Here is a 16,839-nt window from a genome sequence, read left to right as displayed (position 1 = left end):
AAGGGATATGGCATTTAGCTCTTTATTGTATCCATTTCTGAGCAAATCAGCAACTTGTTTTGAGGCGGAAGATTTATTAGATACGATTTGCTATCTGCAGGATTTGAAATAAAAAGGGATCCGTAACTAGCTACACGCAACCCACAAAAAGAAATCAGAATTTAATTGTTAATTTATTACGCCCTTGACTGCAAGTTAAATTAATACAGGTAAAATTACGACACGGAAAAGAGATGCCAGAGTCTGTCATAAACACAGCTTGCTTTTCTTTCCTAGTTATTTAGGGAGGATTAGGAACACTTGTGAAATCATGTTCATTAAAGCCCTGAACAGAGGCAACTAACCAATAACTGCGATAGAAGCAACAAGGTTCCCCCCCGCCCGCCCTTTTCAAGAAGAGGGGGGAAATCACAGACGTCAATCAAGAAATACTGCAAAATAAAATGGACCCTCCCGGCAGCCAGGGCACGGCGCAGAGCTGCAGTGGGGCTCTGGCATCCTCCTCCCGGCCCCGCAGTTCCGCCGCTGACCGGCAGACCGACTGACAGACCGACCGACCGAGGAGCGTACGGGGCTCCGCAGCCCAGCTCTTCCTTCTCTTCCCCTGCAAAACTGTCAGGCACAAATGGGCAGGAGGATATTGGCTGCAAGGGACGCGGAGGCTCCTCCCAGAGCCTGGATCCCCATATTTTTGGAGGATTTCTTTTAACTCAGTTACAAACCTTAGGGAAGGAAACAAGTTGCCGCTGTAGCGGAGGCAGCAGGCGCCTCGGCTGGGGCGAGCGCGGCTCCCGCTCCCTCCTTTGCCTTTCCTAAAGCTACCTCGGATGCTTCGCCTCGCCTGCGGAGGGGAGCTGCGCTGCCTGCCGCGGGGAACGCTCCTGTGCCGGGTGCTGCTGTTCCTGTGAAAACAAGGGTTGTGAGGGAATGAGAGGGAAGACAATGAGGAGAAACCGGCCGGGAGAAAACCCCATCCCCAAGCGTTTTCCTGAGAACTGACGGTGTTTTGGGGCTGAGCGATCCCGTCGGAGGCGGCGGAGGGAGACTCCCGCCCTCTCCACGGGGGACTTCCCGGGACCGGCTATTCCCTTCGGATGCGGACTGGGAAACCTGTAGGAAATTCTCCCGCCGCGCTGCGAAGCCACCATGAATTCAGTGGCTGGAAATAAAGAGAGGATCGCGGTCACGGCGCGGAGCAGAAAATACGGGGTAAGTTGTCGTCGTCGGGGGGAGGGGATTTGTCGGGGGGGTACCCGTCGCCTCACCGGGGGTCCCTCGCCCGGCGGTTACCGGCTGTCGCCCCCGCCGGCCCCTTGAGCCCCGCGGTGCGGGGCGGCGGTACCGGCTGCCCCGCGGGGGGCGGACGAGGCGCGGGCGCGGAGCGTCCGAGCGAAACTTGCCGGCGCCTCCGGGCCTCCCTGCCTGACCCCCTGCTCCTTCTCCTCCCGCTCCAGGTGACAGACCCCTGCTCCCCCACCAAGCCCGCCGCCCCCTTCTCCCCCGAGAGCTGGTACCGGAAGGCGTACGAGGAGTCCCGGGCGGGGAGTCGCCCGGCCCCGGAGGGAGCCGGCTCTGCCCTGGGCTCCTCCGGCACCCCGTCCCCCGGCTCCGGCACCTCCTCGCCGGGCTCCTTCACCGGCTCGCCGGGACCCGCCTCGCCCGGCATCGGCACCAGCTCCCCCGGCTCACTGGGCGGCTCGCCCGGCTTCGGTACCGGCTCGCCAGGCTCCGGCAGCGGCGGCGGCTCCTCGCCGGGCTCCGACCGCGGCGTCTGGTGCGAGCACTGCAACGCCCGCCTGGCGGAGCTGAAGAGGCAGGCGCTGAAGCTCCTCATCCCCGGGCCCGTCAGCAGCAAGGTGAGCGGGGGCCGGAGCGGAGCGGGGGGAGCCGTGTGCCGCCGGGGCTGCCGGCCACCGGGGGTCCCCTCTGCCGCTGTCACCGCTCGGGGCTTTAGGATTTGTTCGGGTTCGCCCATTCTTGGTCTTGTTCCCTTTTCGCCACCCTCGCGTCCTGCTTCACGTAGAGCAGGGTGCCTCCGTCTCCGGAGCGCTGCCAGGCTTCGGGGGGGCCTCCGTGACAGTCCCTGTATCTCACTCCTTGCCTTCCTCTTTCATTGCATTGACGGTGGTTTTGTGTTGTTATTTCCTGTATACTTGCTTTTGTTCCCGGTGAGGGGCAAGGAAGGGTGGGAGTGCCACATGGCAGTCATTGGTCCCTTCCCCTTTTGCTCTCTTTGATCCCTACAGGATGGATTTACAAAATACCCTGAGACTTGGCAGCCAACTTAGTGGTAAGGTGTGTACGGTCTGATGCCCATGGTTTGTACTCCTGTTGCGGGGCCAGGTGCAGCAGAGACCCCTGCCCTGCTCTACGTTCAAATGAGGCATTGAAATGCTGTGGGAGTCCACTGGGGAGGCTGTGGCAGACCGTGGCATTGAATCCAGCTCTCCAGGCTGTCCTTAACATAAGGACAACTTGGTGATGCTTCTGTCTTGCAAAGAAGCACTAACTTTTTTTTTTTTTTCTGGTAAGGCCACTTCAAAACTTAAGCTTTGAAGCTGCTGGACCCTGACTCTTGGGTTGAATAATCCTGTGCCTAAAGAGCATGCAAATGTTTCTGAAATCTGGCCTCAGGTTTTAAGAGTTGACTGATTGTGAGTAGAGTTAGAAGTCTGCTTTCTGCCTCTGTTGAGGAATCTGGTACCTCCAAAGGCATACTCTGAAATTCCTTGGTTTTGTTTCGTTTGGTGCTGTTTTTTTGTTTTCCCTTTTTGTTGTACATATAAAAATTAAGGCTAACAGCTCTAAAAAAGTGGCCAGCAGCCCTTGGCTGACCCCATACTACCAAATTAATAAGCACTGGGCTCCTCCATAGCAACGCTGTGAGTATTGTATTGTGAATGGGTCTACAGCTCCCAGAATGTAATACAATGCAATTTTGTTTGCCCTGTTGGGCCCAGGTACTATCAAATGATAATATTTACTCTTCCACTTCAAAGAGTTTTCATTAGTGGTTACGATAAAGAGGTATCACAGGAAAGAGCTGACTGCTGAGAAAGGGTCCCTGGTATTACTGTTGCGTTGTATTCTCCATTATTTATTTACGTGCCGTGTAAGCGAGAGTTGGTGTTCTCTTGAACAAAAGACTGAAGTGCTAGTTGTTACCTTGTCTCAAGAGCTGGCTTCACTGAATTATTCATGAAAAGGGAAAGATGGAACTGCCAAAATTAATAGTCAATTTAAGCATGTTAATACATGGTTGATTCCCTGGAAAGTGGCCCTGTACCAAAATCTTCACAAATTTCAGGCTTTATGATTTGGCAGTCATTACCAGCTGTGGGTATAGGTGGGAAATTACTGATACAGATACAGCAGCCATCAGAACAACTGAGATTGGGGGTGTAAGGAGGATAAAACATAAGCATCAGGCTTTGTATGCCTCCCATGGTGCTACATAACTGCAAAATCTGTCAGTTTCTAAAGATTTGTACAGGCTTCTCCTATTGTAATAGTGGTAGTCGCTGCCCATACTAGCCTTCCTGAGATGTTACCCTCGTGTTACTATTGTTAATTGTTCTGTTGTTAGCATAGTAGCTGATGTTGTACAGGCCAGTGTTTATTCACGTCAGTAGTAAGCCTTACTTCTCCATTTTTAGCCCCCTTACCCTATGCTCTTTTCTAACACCTACTTTCCAAACCTTCCAGTTGTGTAGTAGTGCCATCTACAAAGCTATTGCCATCCAATGTGTAGATGTGGATTTAGGGGGAAGGAAAGAGACAAAGAAGGTGACCTTTGCAGACTATGGTGACCCTCTGCTCTATTAGCTTTGAATAGTACTTGTAGGCTCAATCTTGTTGAGGTACTCCAGCCTTTTGCATGCAGTTCCCTTCTGGGGATGGGTGCTACCTGCCTGTGGCTATTTGCAAAACCATCCCTTTCTCTCATCCTTTCTGGCTTATTTACAACTGTTACTAGCTTTCTGGGCTTGTGACGTCTGCCTTCAGCAGACACTGCCCAGCACAGTGAAGCTTTGGTCTAGGTGATACAGGATACAAATGTCCTGGTTAGTGCCATTGACTTGTTTGGATGAGGTATGCTGTGCTGGTCTTGCAAGTCCATTGAGGCTGGCATCCATGGGGTAGCCTCTCAGTGCCTGCTTAGGGGAAAGCAGGGTGTTGGTGTGGTGTCTGCCAGCTCAGCCAGGGCCAGTGAGCTGCCTTTGCAGCTGTGTGCCACAGGAATGCACTGGGGTTGCCCTCTGAGGGCAAGATGTACAGGGTCTCTTGCAAGGATGCGGTAAAATGTCATGCATCTGGGGAAAACCGACTTCAGTTTGGATTGAGCCTGGGGACTACCATGCTGTGTTAATGTAGCTGGGATTTTTCAGGGTCCTGTGAGGTTTGCTCAATTGCTGCTATGGGAATAGGTCTTTTGGGGGGCTAGAACTGATCCTGCCACTGAGTTCAGTGGAAGAAGGAGCAAATCATATTTCTGGTTCTGGGTATTTCCTCAGAACTTGCAAAGCATCTTACAATTCAAGACTGTGGTGCCCAGTAAGACACAGCTAAATTGTAATTGTCTTTATTAGGTATGTTTTAAATGCTCTATTTAATTGTTCAGCTGTCTTCTAGTCAGCTACATCTAGCTGACTTACATGATGACTTTTGTTGGTGCTGTTGAAAACAGTCTAGAAAACCCATTAGCATTTTAAATATAGTCTGCAGCACCTGTGTCCCATTTATACTGTGTTTAGAAATGCATATAACCCTGGGTATTGTGTATTGCGGAACAAGCAGCATATGAGGGTATCTGTGCTTTGACACGTATCTAGTATCAGATACTGGAATCTGCAATAACTTATCAGTGTAAGTTCTCATTTGGATATTTTCTACAGTGTGTAAACATGTAAAGGTTTGTGTAATCTGCAAAATGTAATAGTGTTGCTTAATTGCTGCATAAACAGACGAGGCTTTATGTATGAAGCTATGTACTGAAGCTTTTCATTTGGTACCGAAAAAGCCACACTTAACCTAGAGCAAACTGCCTCTGACTAGTTCATTGTTAGTGTTGAGGTGTTGAGCTTTCAGTTTTAAATAGAAGCATTCTCTCCTAATAAGTCAACAGGATGAAAACTTGGGATTTGGGGTGTGTTTTTAGTGAGGTACAAAGGTGAGGAATATATGAGTATAGTTGCGCCACTTTATTTTAACCATTTAAAATGCCAGGTTCCCTGCCAATTACAAAAAGAAAAATGCTAAAAGCTTGTTGTTTCTTTCTCCCCTCTTGTGATACAGGTGTGACTTAATGATGTTCGTCAATTATCAGCTTGCAAGGGGTTATGCTTTATGAGAATGAAATATTATTGTAACTTCCATGCAAAGCACACCCGAGGGAAATGACTAGCACAAGTGCTTGTTACGGTTGCACATTTCAGTCACCAACTGCAAGAATCTTGGAGCATCTGGTGGCCATTGGTTGGGGGCTTTTTGTTATAGTGTCAAACACTTGCATGATAAGGATTGTCTCAAGAATTACTACCATTGTATTTTTTAATTTTAAGCTTTTTCTTGGACTGTATTTTCAGAAGGGCATCAGAAAAAGTTCTAGCATAGAAGTTCATGGCATCACATTCCCTGTTTATCAGAATTTGTGTGAAATCTGGTTGCCTTGAGTTCAAACCTGTGATATCTGTTGGCTTTGATGAAACCTGGGGAGGGACAACCCCATGCACCAGTACAGGTCGGGGGCTAACCTACTGGGAAGCGGCTCTGTTGAGAAGGACCTGGGAGCGCTGGTGGACAGCAAGGTGACCCTGAGCCAGCAAAGCGCCCTTGTGGCCAAGACGGCCAACGGTGTCCTGGGATGCATTAAAAGGAGTGTGGCCAGCAGATCAAGAGAGGTTATCCTGCCCCTCTACTCTGCCCTAGTAAGACCACATTTGGAGTGATGTGTCCAGTTTGTGGCCCTCCAGTTTAAGAAGGACAGGGAAGTGCTTGAACAAGTCCAGTGGAGAGCTACAAAGATGATCAGGGGACTGGAGCGTCTCCCTTATGAGGAAAGGCTGAGAGACTTGGGTTTGTTTAGCCTGGACAAGAGAAGACTGTGGGGGGATTTCATCAATGCCCATAAATATCTAAAGGGTGGGTGTCAGGACAATGGGACTAGGCTCTCTTCAGTGATGCCCAATGACAGGACCAGGGGCAATGGGCACAAGTTGGAACATGGGAAGTTCCAGCTAAACATGAGGAAAACCTTCTTTCCTGTGCGGGTGCCAGAGCAGTGGCACAGGCTGCCCAGGGGGGCTGTGGAGTCCCTTCCCTGGAAACATTCAAACCCCGCCTGGACGCGTTCCTGTGCCCCCTGCTCTGGGTGTCCCTGCTCAAGCAGGGGGGTTGGACAAGATGATCTCCAGAGGTCCCTTCCAACCCCTGCCATTCTGTGATTCTGTGAATCCGACAAAAAAATCATTAAGTTTAGTTGAAGGGTTGCTATATTTATGTGTATCAAATTATATTATGTATAAATAATCAGTTGAATGCTAATAAGAATTGTCTCAAGCTGGCGATTATAGGTTTGTTAGTATGGGATTCAAAAAATCCCAAATACAGTCTTTAAACCAAGAGGTAATTTGAATGTGTAGACACTAATATCTTCTTGGTCATGTTGTGATAGGAAATAAGAATACTGCTTCAAATGCTGGAGATGCATGGCTCTGATGTTGTTAGTGCTTTAGATTCTGGACTGTCTTCCTAGCTAAAATGTCTGTGCTTCGGAGTATAAGAGTCAGGTAAATTCTGGTTTAGCACATTGTGTCTGTGAAAGGGGGAGGGGAGGACTTGCATTCAGGGTACTGTTTTGTTATTCTTTTTTTTTACAAATTTACTGACCTTCTATCTCACTTTTTGCTTGCATATTGTTGAATTAGCCATTTCAGTTTCAGAGGTGTTCAGTAGTCAAAGACTTGACTGATAATTATTAATAATGAAGAAAGCCCTGAAGCTGATCTAATGAAAAATAGGTTCCTTTTAGCTTGTGGCTACTTTAGAAACATTCCCAGTAGAGACAGGACTGTAATGAACCCTTCCTCAAAGCTTAGCAAGTGGCAGAATAATGGAATTTCATTTCCGTCCAAACCTTTAATTTGTGAACAGGCACGGCCAGTCTGTATGGTGACTTAATTCACTGTGCAAAAATCTCAGGCACCTAATCATTTCATCCCAACTCATTGTAATGCAGATAGGATTATTGCATTAGAAATGTGATTTTAAATGGCCTGAGGCAGTAATTTGTCAGCATTTGGAAGGATTAACTCCATTAAAGTTTAGGCAACAGCAACCATTCTTTTGTGTTGCATCACAGGTCACAATATCAAACATTTAGCATAACTCATCTGTGAATCTTCTTACAATTACATGTTTCCTGGCAAGTCGGGAAATCACAAGCTACTTCAGTTACCCTGGAATTACAGCTGCTTACAGAGGTCCAGAGTAGACAAACGGATATGGCTTCACCTATGACGAATTAATGTAAACCCTTTTCTAGGAGCAGCTGGAAGCCTTGCTACTGCAATCCACACTGTCAACATGTAAAATGATATAAATATTTCTTTCAAGCTTGCAAATGTCTTCGAGGTAAGGAAGAAGGTACTGCATATTAAAGACTGCAGAGCTAACAGTTTTGACAGCTTCCCAAAAAACAGACTTCTCCATGGGATCAAAAAGGTTCACCATTACTGAGTGCCCTGGAAATTAGGAGCAGGCCTATGTTTATATTTTGTCAATTGACACTATGGTGTTTTTCCTATCAGAAAAGAAAATACTTCTCCCCCCTAACAGCTCTGTCTATGATCTCTGAGAAGTATCAATGTTTTATCTGAAGTAATCTCTGGGGAGGTGCAAAATTTTGATGAAATTGTTTTGTGTGGTTTTTTTTTTTTTTTAGAGACTTGGCTATGCATCTGAAAACACTGTATTCAGAAATACATGGTCAATGCTTAGACTGAAGCTGGTATCTTCATGCCAGGCTATTATCAAGGGACAAATTTCCTTCAAGGTGCTTTATACATGCCATGAGTGCTGCACCAATCTCTAAAATCATCTTGTATCTTTAGATAGTCTAATTATTTTCCTAGTGCTGCGGTTTAACCCCAGCCAGCAACTAGTACCACACAGCTGCTCACTCACTTCCCCCACCCCAGTGGGATGGGGGAGAGAATTGGAAGGACAAAAGTAAGAAAACTCACGGGTTGAGGTAAGAACAGTTTAATAATTAAAATAAAATAATGAAAACAATACGAGAGCGAAGCCAAACCTGGAGGGGAAAAGAAGCGATGCAACCGCTCACCACCTGCCAACTGATGCTGCCAGTTGCTGAGCTGTGATGCTTTCCCCTGCCAGCTCCCCCCAGCTTGTACACTGGGCATGATGTCATATGGTACGGAATATCCCTCTGTCCAGTTGGGGTCAGCAGTCCTGCCTATGTCCCCTCCCAGCTTCTTGTGCACCCTGCAGAGCATGGGAAGATGAAAAGTCCGTGACACAGTATAAACACTACTTAGCAACAACAAAAACATCAGTGTAACAACATTATTCTCATGCAAAATCCAAAACACAGCACTATGCCAGCTACTAGAAAGAAAATTAACTCTATCCTAGCTGAAACAAGGACACCTAGAAGTAAATGTTGCAACATCAGTAGCAATCTTGTATAACAAGTGTAGTATTTTGGCATATAATTTTGGAACAGGAGGAGGAAGAAAGGTAGCCTGTGCTGAATTCCCCAGACAGTGTTAGAAAAAAAGTTGTATGTTGCCAGTACGGGCTATCGGCATGTAATGGGGTTCATGCCTGCATCAGCAGATTATTAGAATGGTGCAGTGCTGTGTACGTAGGGCTGAAAGACATTTGCAGTTTTGCCACATCAGCAGCACATAGCCTTTGACATCAAGTAATTGGGGTGCTTCCAAGCACTGAATTGCCACCCGACACTGCAATAAACTTGACTGTCATGCTCTACATAATGATGTAGTAGGAACTGCAGCATTTTGTGATGTGCGGTCTGCATGTCAAAAGTGTGAGAGATGTTCTAAGTTAAATTGCTAGCTTAAATCTTAGCAATGCATCATGCTGTAGCTTGAGAGGCATGTATGTTAATAAACGTGAGAAATGCAAGCATAGGGGCTTCCCCCCTGCCACTGGATGAAAAATTCCTAGTCCATGTTATTTGTTGCTGAAGCTGCAACTAAAGAACTATCCCTGATTGCAGAAAAAAGATTGCGCACTAGATTGCATGTTTACTTTGAATTAAGCAAGCTGTAGTATGTAACAGCACCCTGATAAACAAAGTAGTGTCCCAAGAGTGGAAAGTTCTAGAAGTGTCTTCTGCAGTCTTTCCCATTATTGGACCAAATTTTGGTTGCACTGAGACACTGATGGAAGTCACAACAATTAAGGTATTGCTCTTCTAGAAAGCAGTGGTAAAGTAGTAACTGCAAGCAGTCTGCTGCAGTCGTACACTGAGATGCTGCTTTTCTTTGGAAGCTTCAGCTTGCATGTTTGAAAGACATGGCAATGTTTCATTAAACAATTTCTTTTAACACAGGGTGGTCACTGGAAGAAGGTTGTTTTAGAAAATCATGTCATGGCTGCATCTTTATTTGTAGGTTTATGGAACTCAAATCCCTAGTGACTTATGTTGCCCGGTTTTATTTTCCATTGACTTCTATGCAACCTTCCTACATTAAACCAGGGTTTTTATTAAAAAACAAAACAAGCCCAACCAAACAAACCCCAAAACATCAAACAAATCTATGAGCACCTTCTTGGTACAGTTGTAATATCTTGTATCTATGACCAGAATATGCATTTGCTTACGCTTCTTTTCCCTCCGCTCCACTCTTTAAATGATATTACAGTATAGCTCAGTAATATTTTGATGAGAGTGTTTTTGAGGTTTGTCCAATTAAAATTACAGACCAACACAGGACACTTAATAGGGTAGGGGAATATTGATTGGAGCGTTGTGAGCTTGGGATGGAGGCTGTTCGAAAGATCCTGCAAGAAACGTCAAACATTGAAACTCTATCCTTATATAACATGAACTATTGCTGGTTACTTATAAAATCAGAGAATATGTGGGGAGGGAGAGAGAAAAGGTCTGGATCTGAACCTTGTCAGTTTATTGACTTACATGAAATTGGCCCTAGTGATGGGATTCTGACTTCAGCAAAATGATCACAATTTCATTTAGGCCACAGCTCTTACCTATCACATATCTCTAACCAGGGAATACTTGCATGCATTTAAAGCAGCAGTCAGGCATGTTGCTTGGGCTGAGCAGGGCTAAGACATCCTGGCTGCTTGTGGGCTTCCCAATGTGCCTTTTCTTTCTCCTCTCCATATGAAGGTCATAAATGAGCATTCCTGCAAGTCTCCTGTGTGAATACACCGTGGTCGCTCCCTGACTTAGTTCTTATAAAAATGATAGATAGTTCAAACACTTTCAATAGCGCTGCTTTCTAAACTCAGATCCTTTTGACTGAAAGGTCAGGGAGTGACTAGATGTGCTATTACAACAGCAGATATGAGGAGGCAGTGATCTCTCAGGAAGGTACTGATGAGAGCAGTGCGATGCATCCAACCATAACCTCAGCTGTAACTAGTACAGAACACAGGGATTACTTTTTAATTACTTTATGAAAAAGGAAGTAAAGGAAAGTATGATACCAACTATACAAAAGAATCAGGTTTAAGAACTAGGTTTGTTCAATTGCAGTTTGGATTTATTGTTGTGGTATCAGAATTCAATTTATTTTATTTGAAATAATATAGTGTAGTAAGACTGTTAAAAGCTACTTACCATTCCTGCATTGGTGAGCTGCTTAAATTTTATTTTCATGTTCAGCTGTGTTTACTTTTAGTTGTCACTAAGACCTGCTATTCTGTTCAATCTGTACTATTAGAACATATAGTCTATGTTTGATCTTGCATTTCTTCTATATTACAAAATTGTCTATGTCTTCTGGGAGAGAAGAAAAAAGATTTCAGTCTGAAGAAGCCTTCAGACTGGTTTCGTCTTCTCAGCTTTCCTCTGGAACTGTATCCAGTACTCGTCTTTGGGGGGTGTGTGTGTGTGTTTAAGTGTTTTGGCTTCCAAATTGCCTTCAAGTGGAACTTGCTTTATATGTATTTGTTTTCTTACAAATGTGTTTTGGCCTGCAGATTTTCTGTGATCTATTACTAACAAACCTCTACTCTAACTTATATTTCACCGTGCCCCCTAAATCATAAATACTTTGACGTGGTCGTTTATTCACACCTGAGTATTCACAACAGCTTCTCTATTCCATGGGCTTGCGCAGGAACAAACTTCTACTCACATGAATGTTTAGGGAAAAGTAAATGAAAGGGGACTTTGACATCCACCACAGTACATATTTTCTTTTTCTAAGAAAAAGTGAAAATTCACAGTGGTTTGGTGGTTTCCACTTTGTTCAGAACTGTCTAAGCAGACCTGCCTCAGCAGTGGAATTAATTTCGCCCAAGTTGTGCATGTCTCATTCCCTCTTTCTCTCCCACCCTCATAATTAACTGAAGATAAATGAGGATTTAGGATTACAACCCCTCAATTTCTGTGGGCTGCTGTGTGGTTCTGTTGGGAATTGCCCATTCCTTTTATCACTGGCATACTTGAAGATATGAAAGAGATTCCTGCAGTGCTGAAGAAGATGGTTGCTCTAGAGCCCTTTGCTAACAGTGGGGCAGAACTTGCCCTTTACATGTTTCCGTCCTGGCTCCTGTAAAAGTAACTTGGGAAAACTTCTGTCTTACCAAAGGCAAACTCAGACTTGATTATGCTGAAGTTATTCAGAAAGCAGGCTTCTGCCTTCTAACTGATAGCCTGAATGACTGTATTTCAGTTGGACAGTTTTATTTTATCGTGCCTCTCAGCCAGATGAACCTCTGACCTGATAAGTGCCGAATGCTGAAAGAATTACCCATTTACTCCATACACCTGATGGACTCCAGCAGAAATCCTAGTGGGCAATAAAGCAGTCTTGGCTTTAAGCAGGCGCTGAACAGCAAGAATAGAAGTCATTACTCTTCATTTCTCTATTAGTTTCATTGCTCATTTAATAGTGCCAGGCAAAGAAAAACATTAACATCCTATTCAGCAGCCAAATGCACCAAATTGGGAGCTGCGACTTGTGTATTTTCCTGTTTTCTAATGGGTATCATTAAAAATTAACAAGTCATCTAAATCATGTTAGTATTCCCAGGGTTAATATTGCTGAAATTGCTGGCAGCATTCCCACAGGAAGAGTTAACAGTGGCTGAGGCTGTGTGGCTGGCATTTGTTGCTCCGAGGGAGGTATTGAGACTGTAGAAGTCCTGGCACCAGAAAGACACAGTGAGGTCTTTGGTGACAGGGGGCGTTTGCAATACACATACATATTCTTTCCTATTCACCTTTCCCCTTTCACTCCCTCCCCACTTTTCTCTCCCCACTAGTCCTAAAGCTGTCATTTCAGCTCATACTCGTTAGATTTCTAATGGAAATTCTTGACAATAAGCCTGCATACATGTGAACCTAGAAGGAAGGCATACAAGTGTGCTAGTCAGTGTGAGTGTCAGATTTAAGAGATTGTTAAGCCATAGATGGCTTTTACTGGAGGTCGAGAAGGCTAACAAAGCGGGAGATGCAATTAAAATGGTATTTGTTAGAGAGGAATAGCTAGCTGTCTGGGCAGACTGAACATGGGGAAATGATGGGTAGCTGGAAGGCCATTAGTGATGGCTTCATAAGCAGTTCTGCAGCATGGGTGGTAAGCCTAGATCCAGAGCTGCTTTTTAGCATGCCTAGCAAGATGTCTTTTTTTTTCCTGTGTGTCAAATCCATTTTTGAATAACGGATTTAACAAAAATTCTGTGGATTTTTGTTTAGATTTAAAAGTGGGAGAAACAAGTTGTGGTGAGTGGGATAGGGAAGAGAAGAAACTGACTTAAGGGAGATTTTGGGTATGCTCTCCCATCACCATGAAAACAAAGCTCTGCAAGATTTTGAAGAGTTGATTTTTGTAAAGTCATTGATCCAGTTTTCCTGCAAAGAGGCTGGTGAAGAATACGAGATGGGACAGGCAGCTCATTGAAATGTCTTCTCATTTTAAATGAACAGTTGGGATCTGGTTCTTATAAGTTCTGATGAGAGCTCTGATACCAGGAAAAAAAAAGTGTGTTTTCAGAAATCTTTCCCCAATGCAATCACCTTTAATTGTTAGAGGTATTTGATCATATCTCTCCTTTATCCTTTTCTTAACTGGTGAACTGTTGGGTGTTTGGCTTTAACATCATTGTCATCCATTTTTAAAATTGCAAGGGGTGGGGGTAGGCACTTACAGCAAATTGGCCAATACATCTTGTGTCCTGAAGGGCACAAGCTGCTGTGAGAATAGGAAAGGCACACTGCAAGGAGAACTACAGGGCTTTGAGAGGAAAAAAACAGGCTACAGAGACAGAAATGAAGTGAGGCATGAAGTGTTCCTTGCTTGGTCCAGGCAGCAAAGGAACAGTGCTTCCATGGGAAAGGTGGCACACTGGGGAAGCATGAGAAATGGGTGATAAACCTGAGTTCTTTAGAAGGCTGAACTCACTCCTGGTGTCTTTAAAGCTTTACAGAAATATTTCTTATGAAGGTAGTGTTTTGTTTGGTGGCTTTGTTCTTTTAAAAGAGCCATCCTGTCCTGGTTTCAGCTGGGATGTAGTTAATTTTCTTCCTAGTAGCTGATATAGTGCTGTGTTTTGGATTTAGCGTGAGAATAGTGTTTTTAGTTGTTGCTCAGCAGGGCTTACACTGGTCAAGGACTTTTCATCTTCCCATGCTCTGCCAGGTGCACAAGAAGCTAGGAGAGGACACAGCTGGGGCAGCTGACCCAAACTGACCAAAGGGATATTCCACACCATATGATGTTGTGCCCAGTATATAAGCTGGGGGGAGCTGGCCGGGGCAGCAATTGCTGCTCGGGGGCTGGCTGGGCATCAGTTGGCAGGTGGTGAGCAGTTGCATTGTGCATCACTTGTTTTGTATATTCTTTTATCATCATTGTTATTATTATTTTCTTTCTCCGGTGTCCTATTAAACTGTCTTTATCTCAAACCATGCGTTTTACTTTTTTTCCTGATTCTCTCCCCATCCCACTGGGCCAGGGCAGGTGTGCGAGAGGCTGTGTGGTACTTAGTTGCCAACTGGGGTTAAACCACAACCCACCCCTGTTGTTCCCCCTCTCCCCCATAGGAACCAGCAAGCAGCCAGAACAGCAGAAGGCAGGCAGTTAAAGTGGAATTGCCTTTGGTTTAATATGTTTCAGTATTTTTCATTTTGAAATTAGGTTTTCAGAAGATTATGGTACTGGTGCACCCTGTGATCTAAGGACATAACTAGATTTTTTCTTACATCTAATTCATTTTTTCTCTTTTATTTACCAGCCACAGGACCTTTACGTTCCATACTGTCAGTTTGAGACTTGGTATAAAATAGGTCTCAACAACTGTTTCACCCAACATAGCAAATAAATGACATGTTTTAGTGCATCAACAATAAGGTAGACCTTAGCGTTCCAGAGTGTAGTTATAAATTCAGCCTGACTTCTCCTTTCCCTGTGCCTGTCTCTAAAAGAAAAAAGTGTTTGATTTCCAGATTAATATTAATTCTTAAAGTTTAGAGTTTACTAATTCTATTGTATAATTATACTGGGCACCCTAAGGGCATGCAATTAAGTAGTAGTACTTGTTCCAAATACTTTAAAAGCAAAACAGAAAAGACTTAAGGTGTGAGAGGAGAGCTAAAGGTGGTGGGGTATACATGAGGGCTGAATGCACTGGCACTGATGGCTCTAAATGAAGCACTTTACAGACTGAAGTGCTTTAAATTGCCAACCTTCTTTGTCAGTCCTAGTTACTTAGTTCTTTCTACCTCGGTCTGCCACTGTCTTGCTTGTTTAATATTCCACTTAAGTATAACAAGAGATGAAACAACCAAGATGCCTGTATCCTCCAGGAGTCAGTTCTACTGATGTGAATATGCGTGTTAGCTGTTCATAAGCAGTGAGATAAATGGGGGTATAAACAAGAGGGGGAGAAGGGAAAGGAAAACTGTTGTGACTTCTCTTAATTTGCTATTCTTTTTATCAGTAAAGAAAATAAATTCTGTCCCTTTTCAACTCCAAACGCCTGCACTTTGGATAACAGGAATCGTTTCAATAAGCGCACACTGCTAAGGCCAAGATAAGGGCTATTTCTGTGCCTGAAATATCAAGGACCAGAGTGTGTTATGTGGGAAGCTGGTGTGGAATCATGCTGCCGAGGAAGCAGTGTGTAGTAATGCGCATGGATGACACTGATAAATGGCTCCTCTAAGCAAGCATCTGCAGCAAATTGTCAGACTGAGACTTCCCAGCATACCCTAGACCTCTGCATGAATGAAATCTCTGTTGTGCCATTATTTACCCACCTCCATATGAAATGAGAGGATAGGATTCATTGCTTCAGTGCAGCTTTTATATGAGTTTGCTCTCTTTATGTACATATATGTGTACGTGTGTATATATTTCCTTTTCTGCAGTGCTTTCTGCAGCAATGGCTGCAGAACTCCTCGTGTCCTCTCACTGATTAGCCGTACAGCTTTTTGAAATGGGACAAACCGGCTTTCAGGGTAAAGGACAGGTCTTTTACTTCTGGAAGCCTAAAATAAAGTGTGTTCTTTGTATTCTGTTCTTTGGCCAGACACATGTGTAATTAAGGTAAGTAATAAGCATGGTTTGGTTTTTGTTGTTTTATTTTTGTTGTGGTTGTTTTAGTAGAGGTTGTGGTGGCTGGGAAAGAAAAAGGAAAGGTCTTGGATTCTTTCTTTTCCTTTTTGAAGAACTATGATTACTGTCTTCAAAAGGCAGTGAGACAGTCTGCACTATTTTGCACTGAAGTAAAGCCTCTCATCTTTTCCTTGTTACCACTGGACATCACTGATGCGAGAAAAGAATTGGACTTGCTCTTTGCCGTTCTTCAATATGTATTTTTTTTTTTTTACTTCTTCAAGGTGATTTTCTAGAATACCTTGTAATTGAAACCGAAACTCACGTAATTTAAGCTTTGATGGAAAGGTCTCTTGAGGGTAGAATTTCTGGCCAGCCTAGAAAATAACCCAATGTTTGGTAGTTAGCATATACTCCTGGTACATAAAGAATCAGATAAATTCCCTGCTCTTCTTAATTCCAGCCAATACATCAAACCTCAGGGCTCTGAGAAATGAACTTCTGTGGGTATAAAATGCTGCAAGGGTATAAAATAGTAACTTCTGACAGAGCAGCAGAGAGGTGACATGGTGTGTCAGAGCAGAAGGACTTATCATGCACATATAACTTAGCTAAGGTGCTTGTTTGTGTAATCTGGTAGCTGAAGTTTGCCTTCGCTGGCAACATAAATCCAACAGGGAGTTTGGGTGCAGCTGAGGTGAGGATATATGTCCTGTCCCACCACCCTGCTGTGGTGTTGCTGGCTGTCTACAGCTGTCTGCTCCACGCTGCTGCTGCAGCTCTCCTAAATCGTTGCTTGACTATTGGAGTCCTCAGCTTCTTGCTCTCTTAGCCTTTGCCCTCGGGCTATTTCTGTCTGTCTTGCTGACTTTTTACAAAAAGTTTTCATATTTGTTTGCTCGTGATGTGGAATGGCACTTTCCTCCCAGAAGTTTCCATAGGAAAAGACCTTTTTTAATGACTCAGTGGAAGAGAACAGATTCCTCCTACAGGTAAAGTGATTTGTAACACTTAGATGCTCATAGAAGTAACAGGA

The 16,839-nt window shown here is 44.4% G+C and overlaps 1 protein-coding gene across 2 annotated transcripts in view; it reads left to right on the top strand.

The window, feature by feature from the left end:
* Window positions 1-399: 399 nt before the first annotated feature.
* The window catches only part of KIF26B (kinesin family member 26B), a 309,748-nt gene continuing 293,308 nt past the window's right edge, over window positions 400-16,839 (top strand). Inside the window, exons 1-2 of one of the 2 annotated variants that reach the window (XM_075089363.1) lie at window positions 400-1,209; window positions 1,455-1,856. In XM_075089363.1, coding sequence (XP_074945464.1) covers window positions 1,147-1,209; window positions 1,455-1,856 — 465 coding nt within the window. In that variant the 5' untranslated portion in view covers window positions 400-1,146. The remainder of the gene's footprint in view (window positions 1,210-1,454; window positions 1,857-16,839) is intronic. The other variant, XM_075089362.1, reaches the window with a different exon arrangement.

Source organism: Phalacrocorax aristotelis, chromosome 3, assembly GCF_949628215.1.
Source record: "Phalacrocorax aristotelis chromosome 3, bGulAri2.1, whole genome shotgun sequence".
Lineage (NCBI taxonomy): Eukaryota > Metazoa > Chordata > Aves > Suliformes > Phalacrocoracidae > Phalacrocorax > Phalacrocorax aristotelis.
This window is presented reverse-complemented; position numbering and strand designations above follow the sequence as displayed.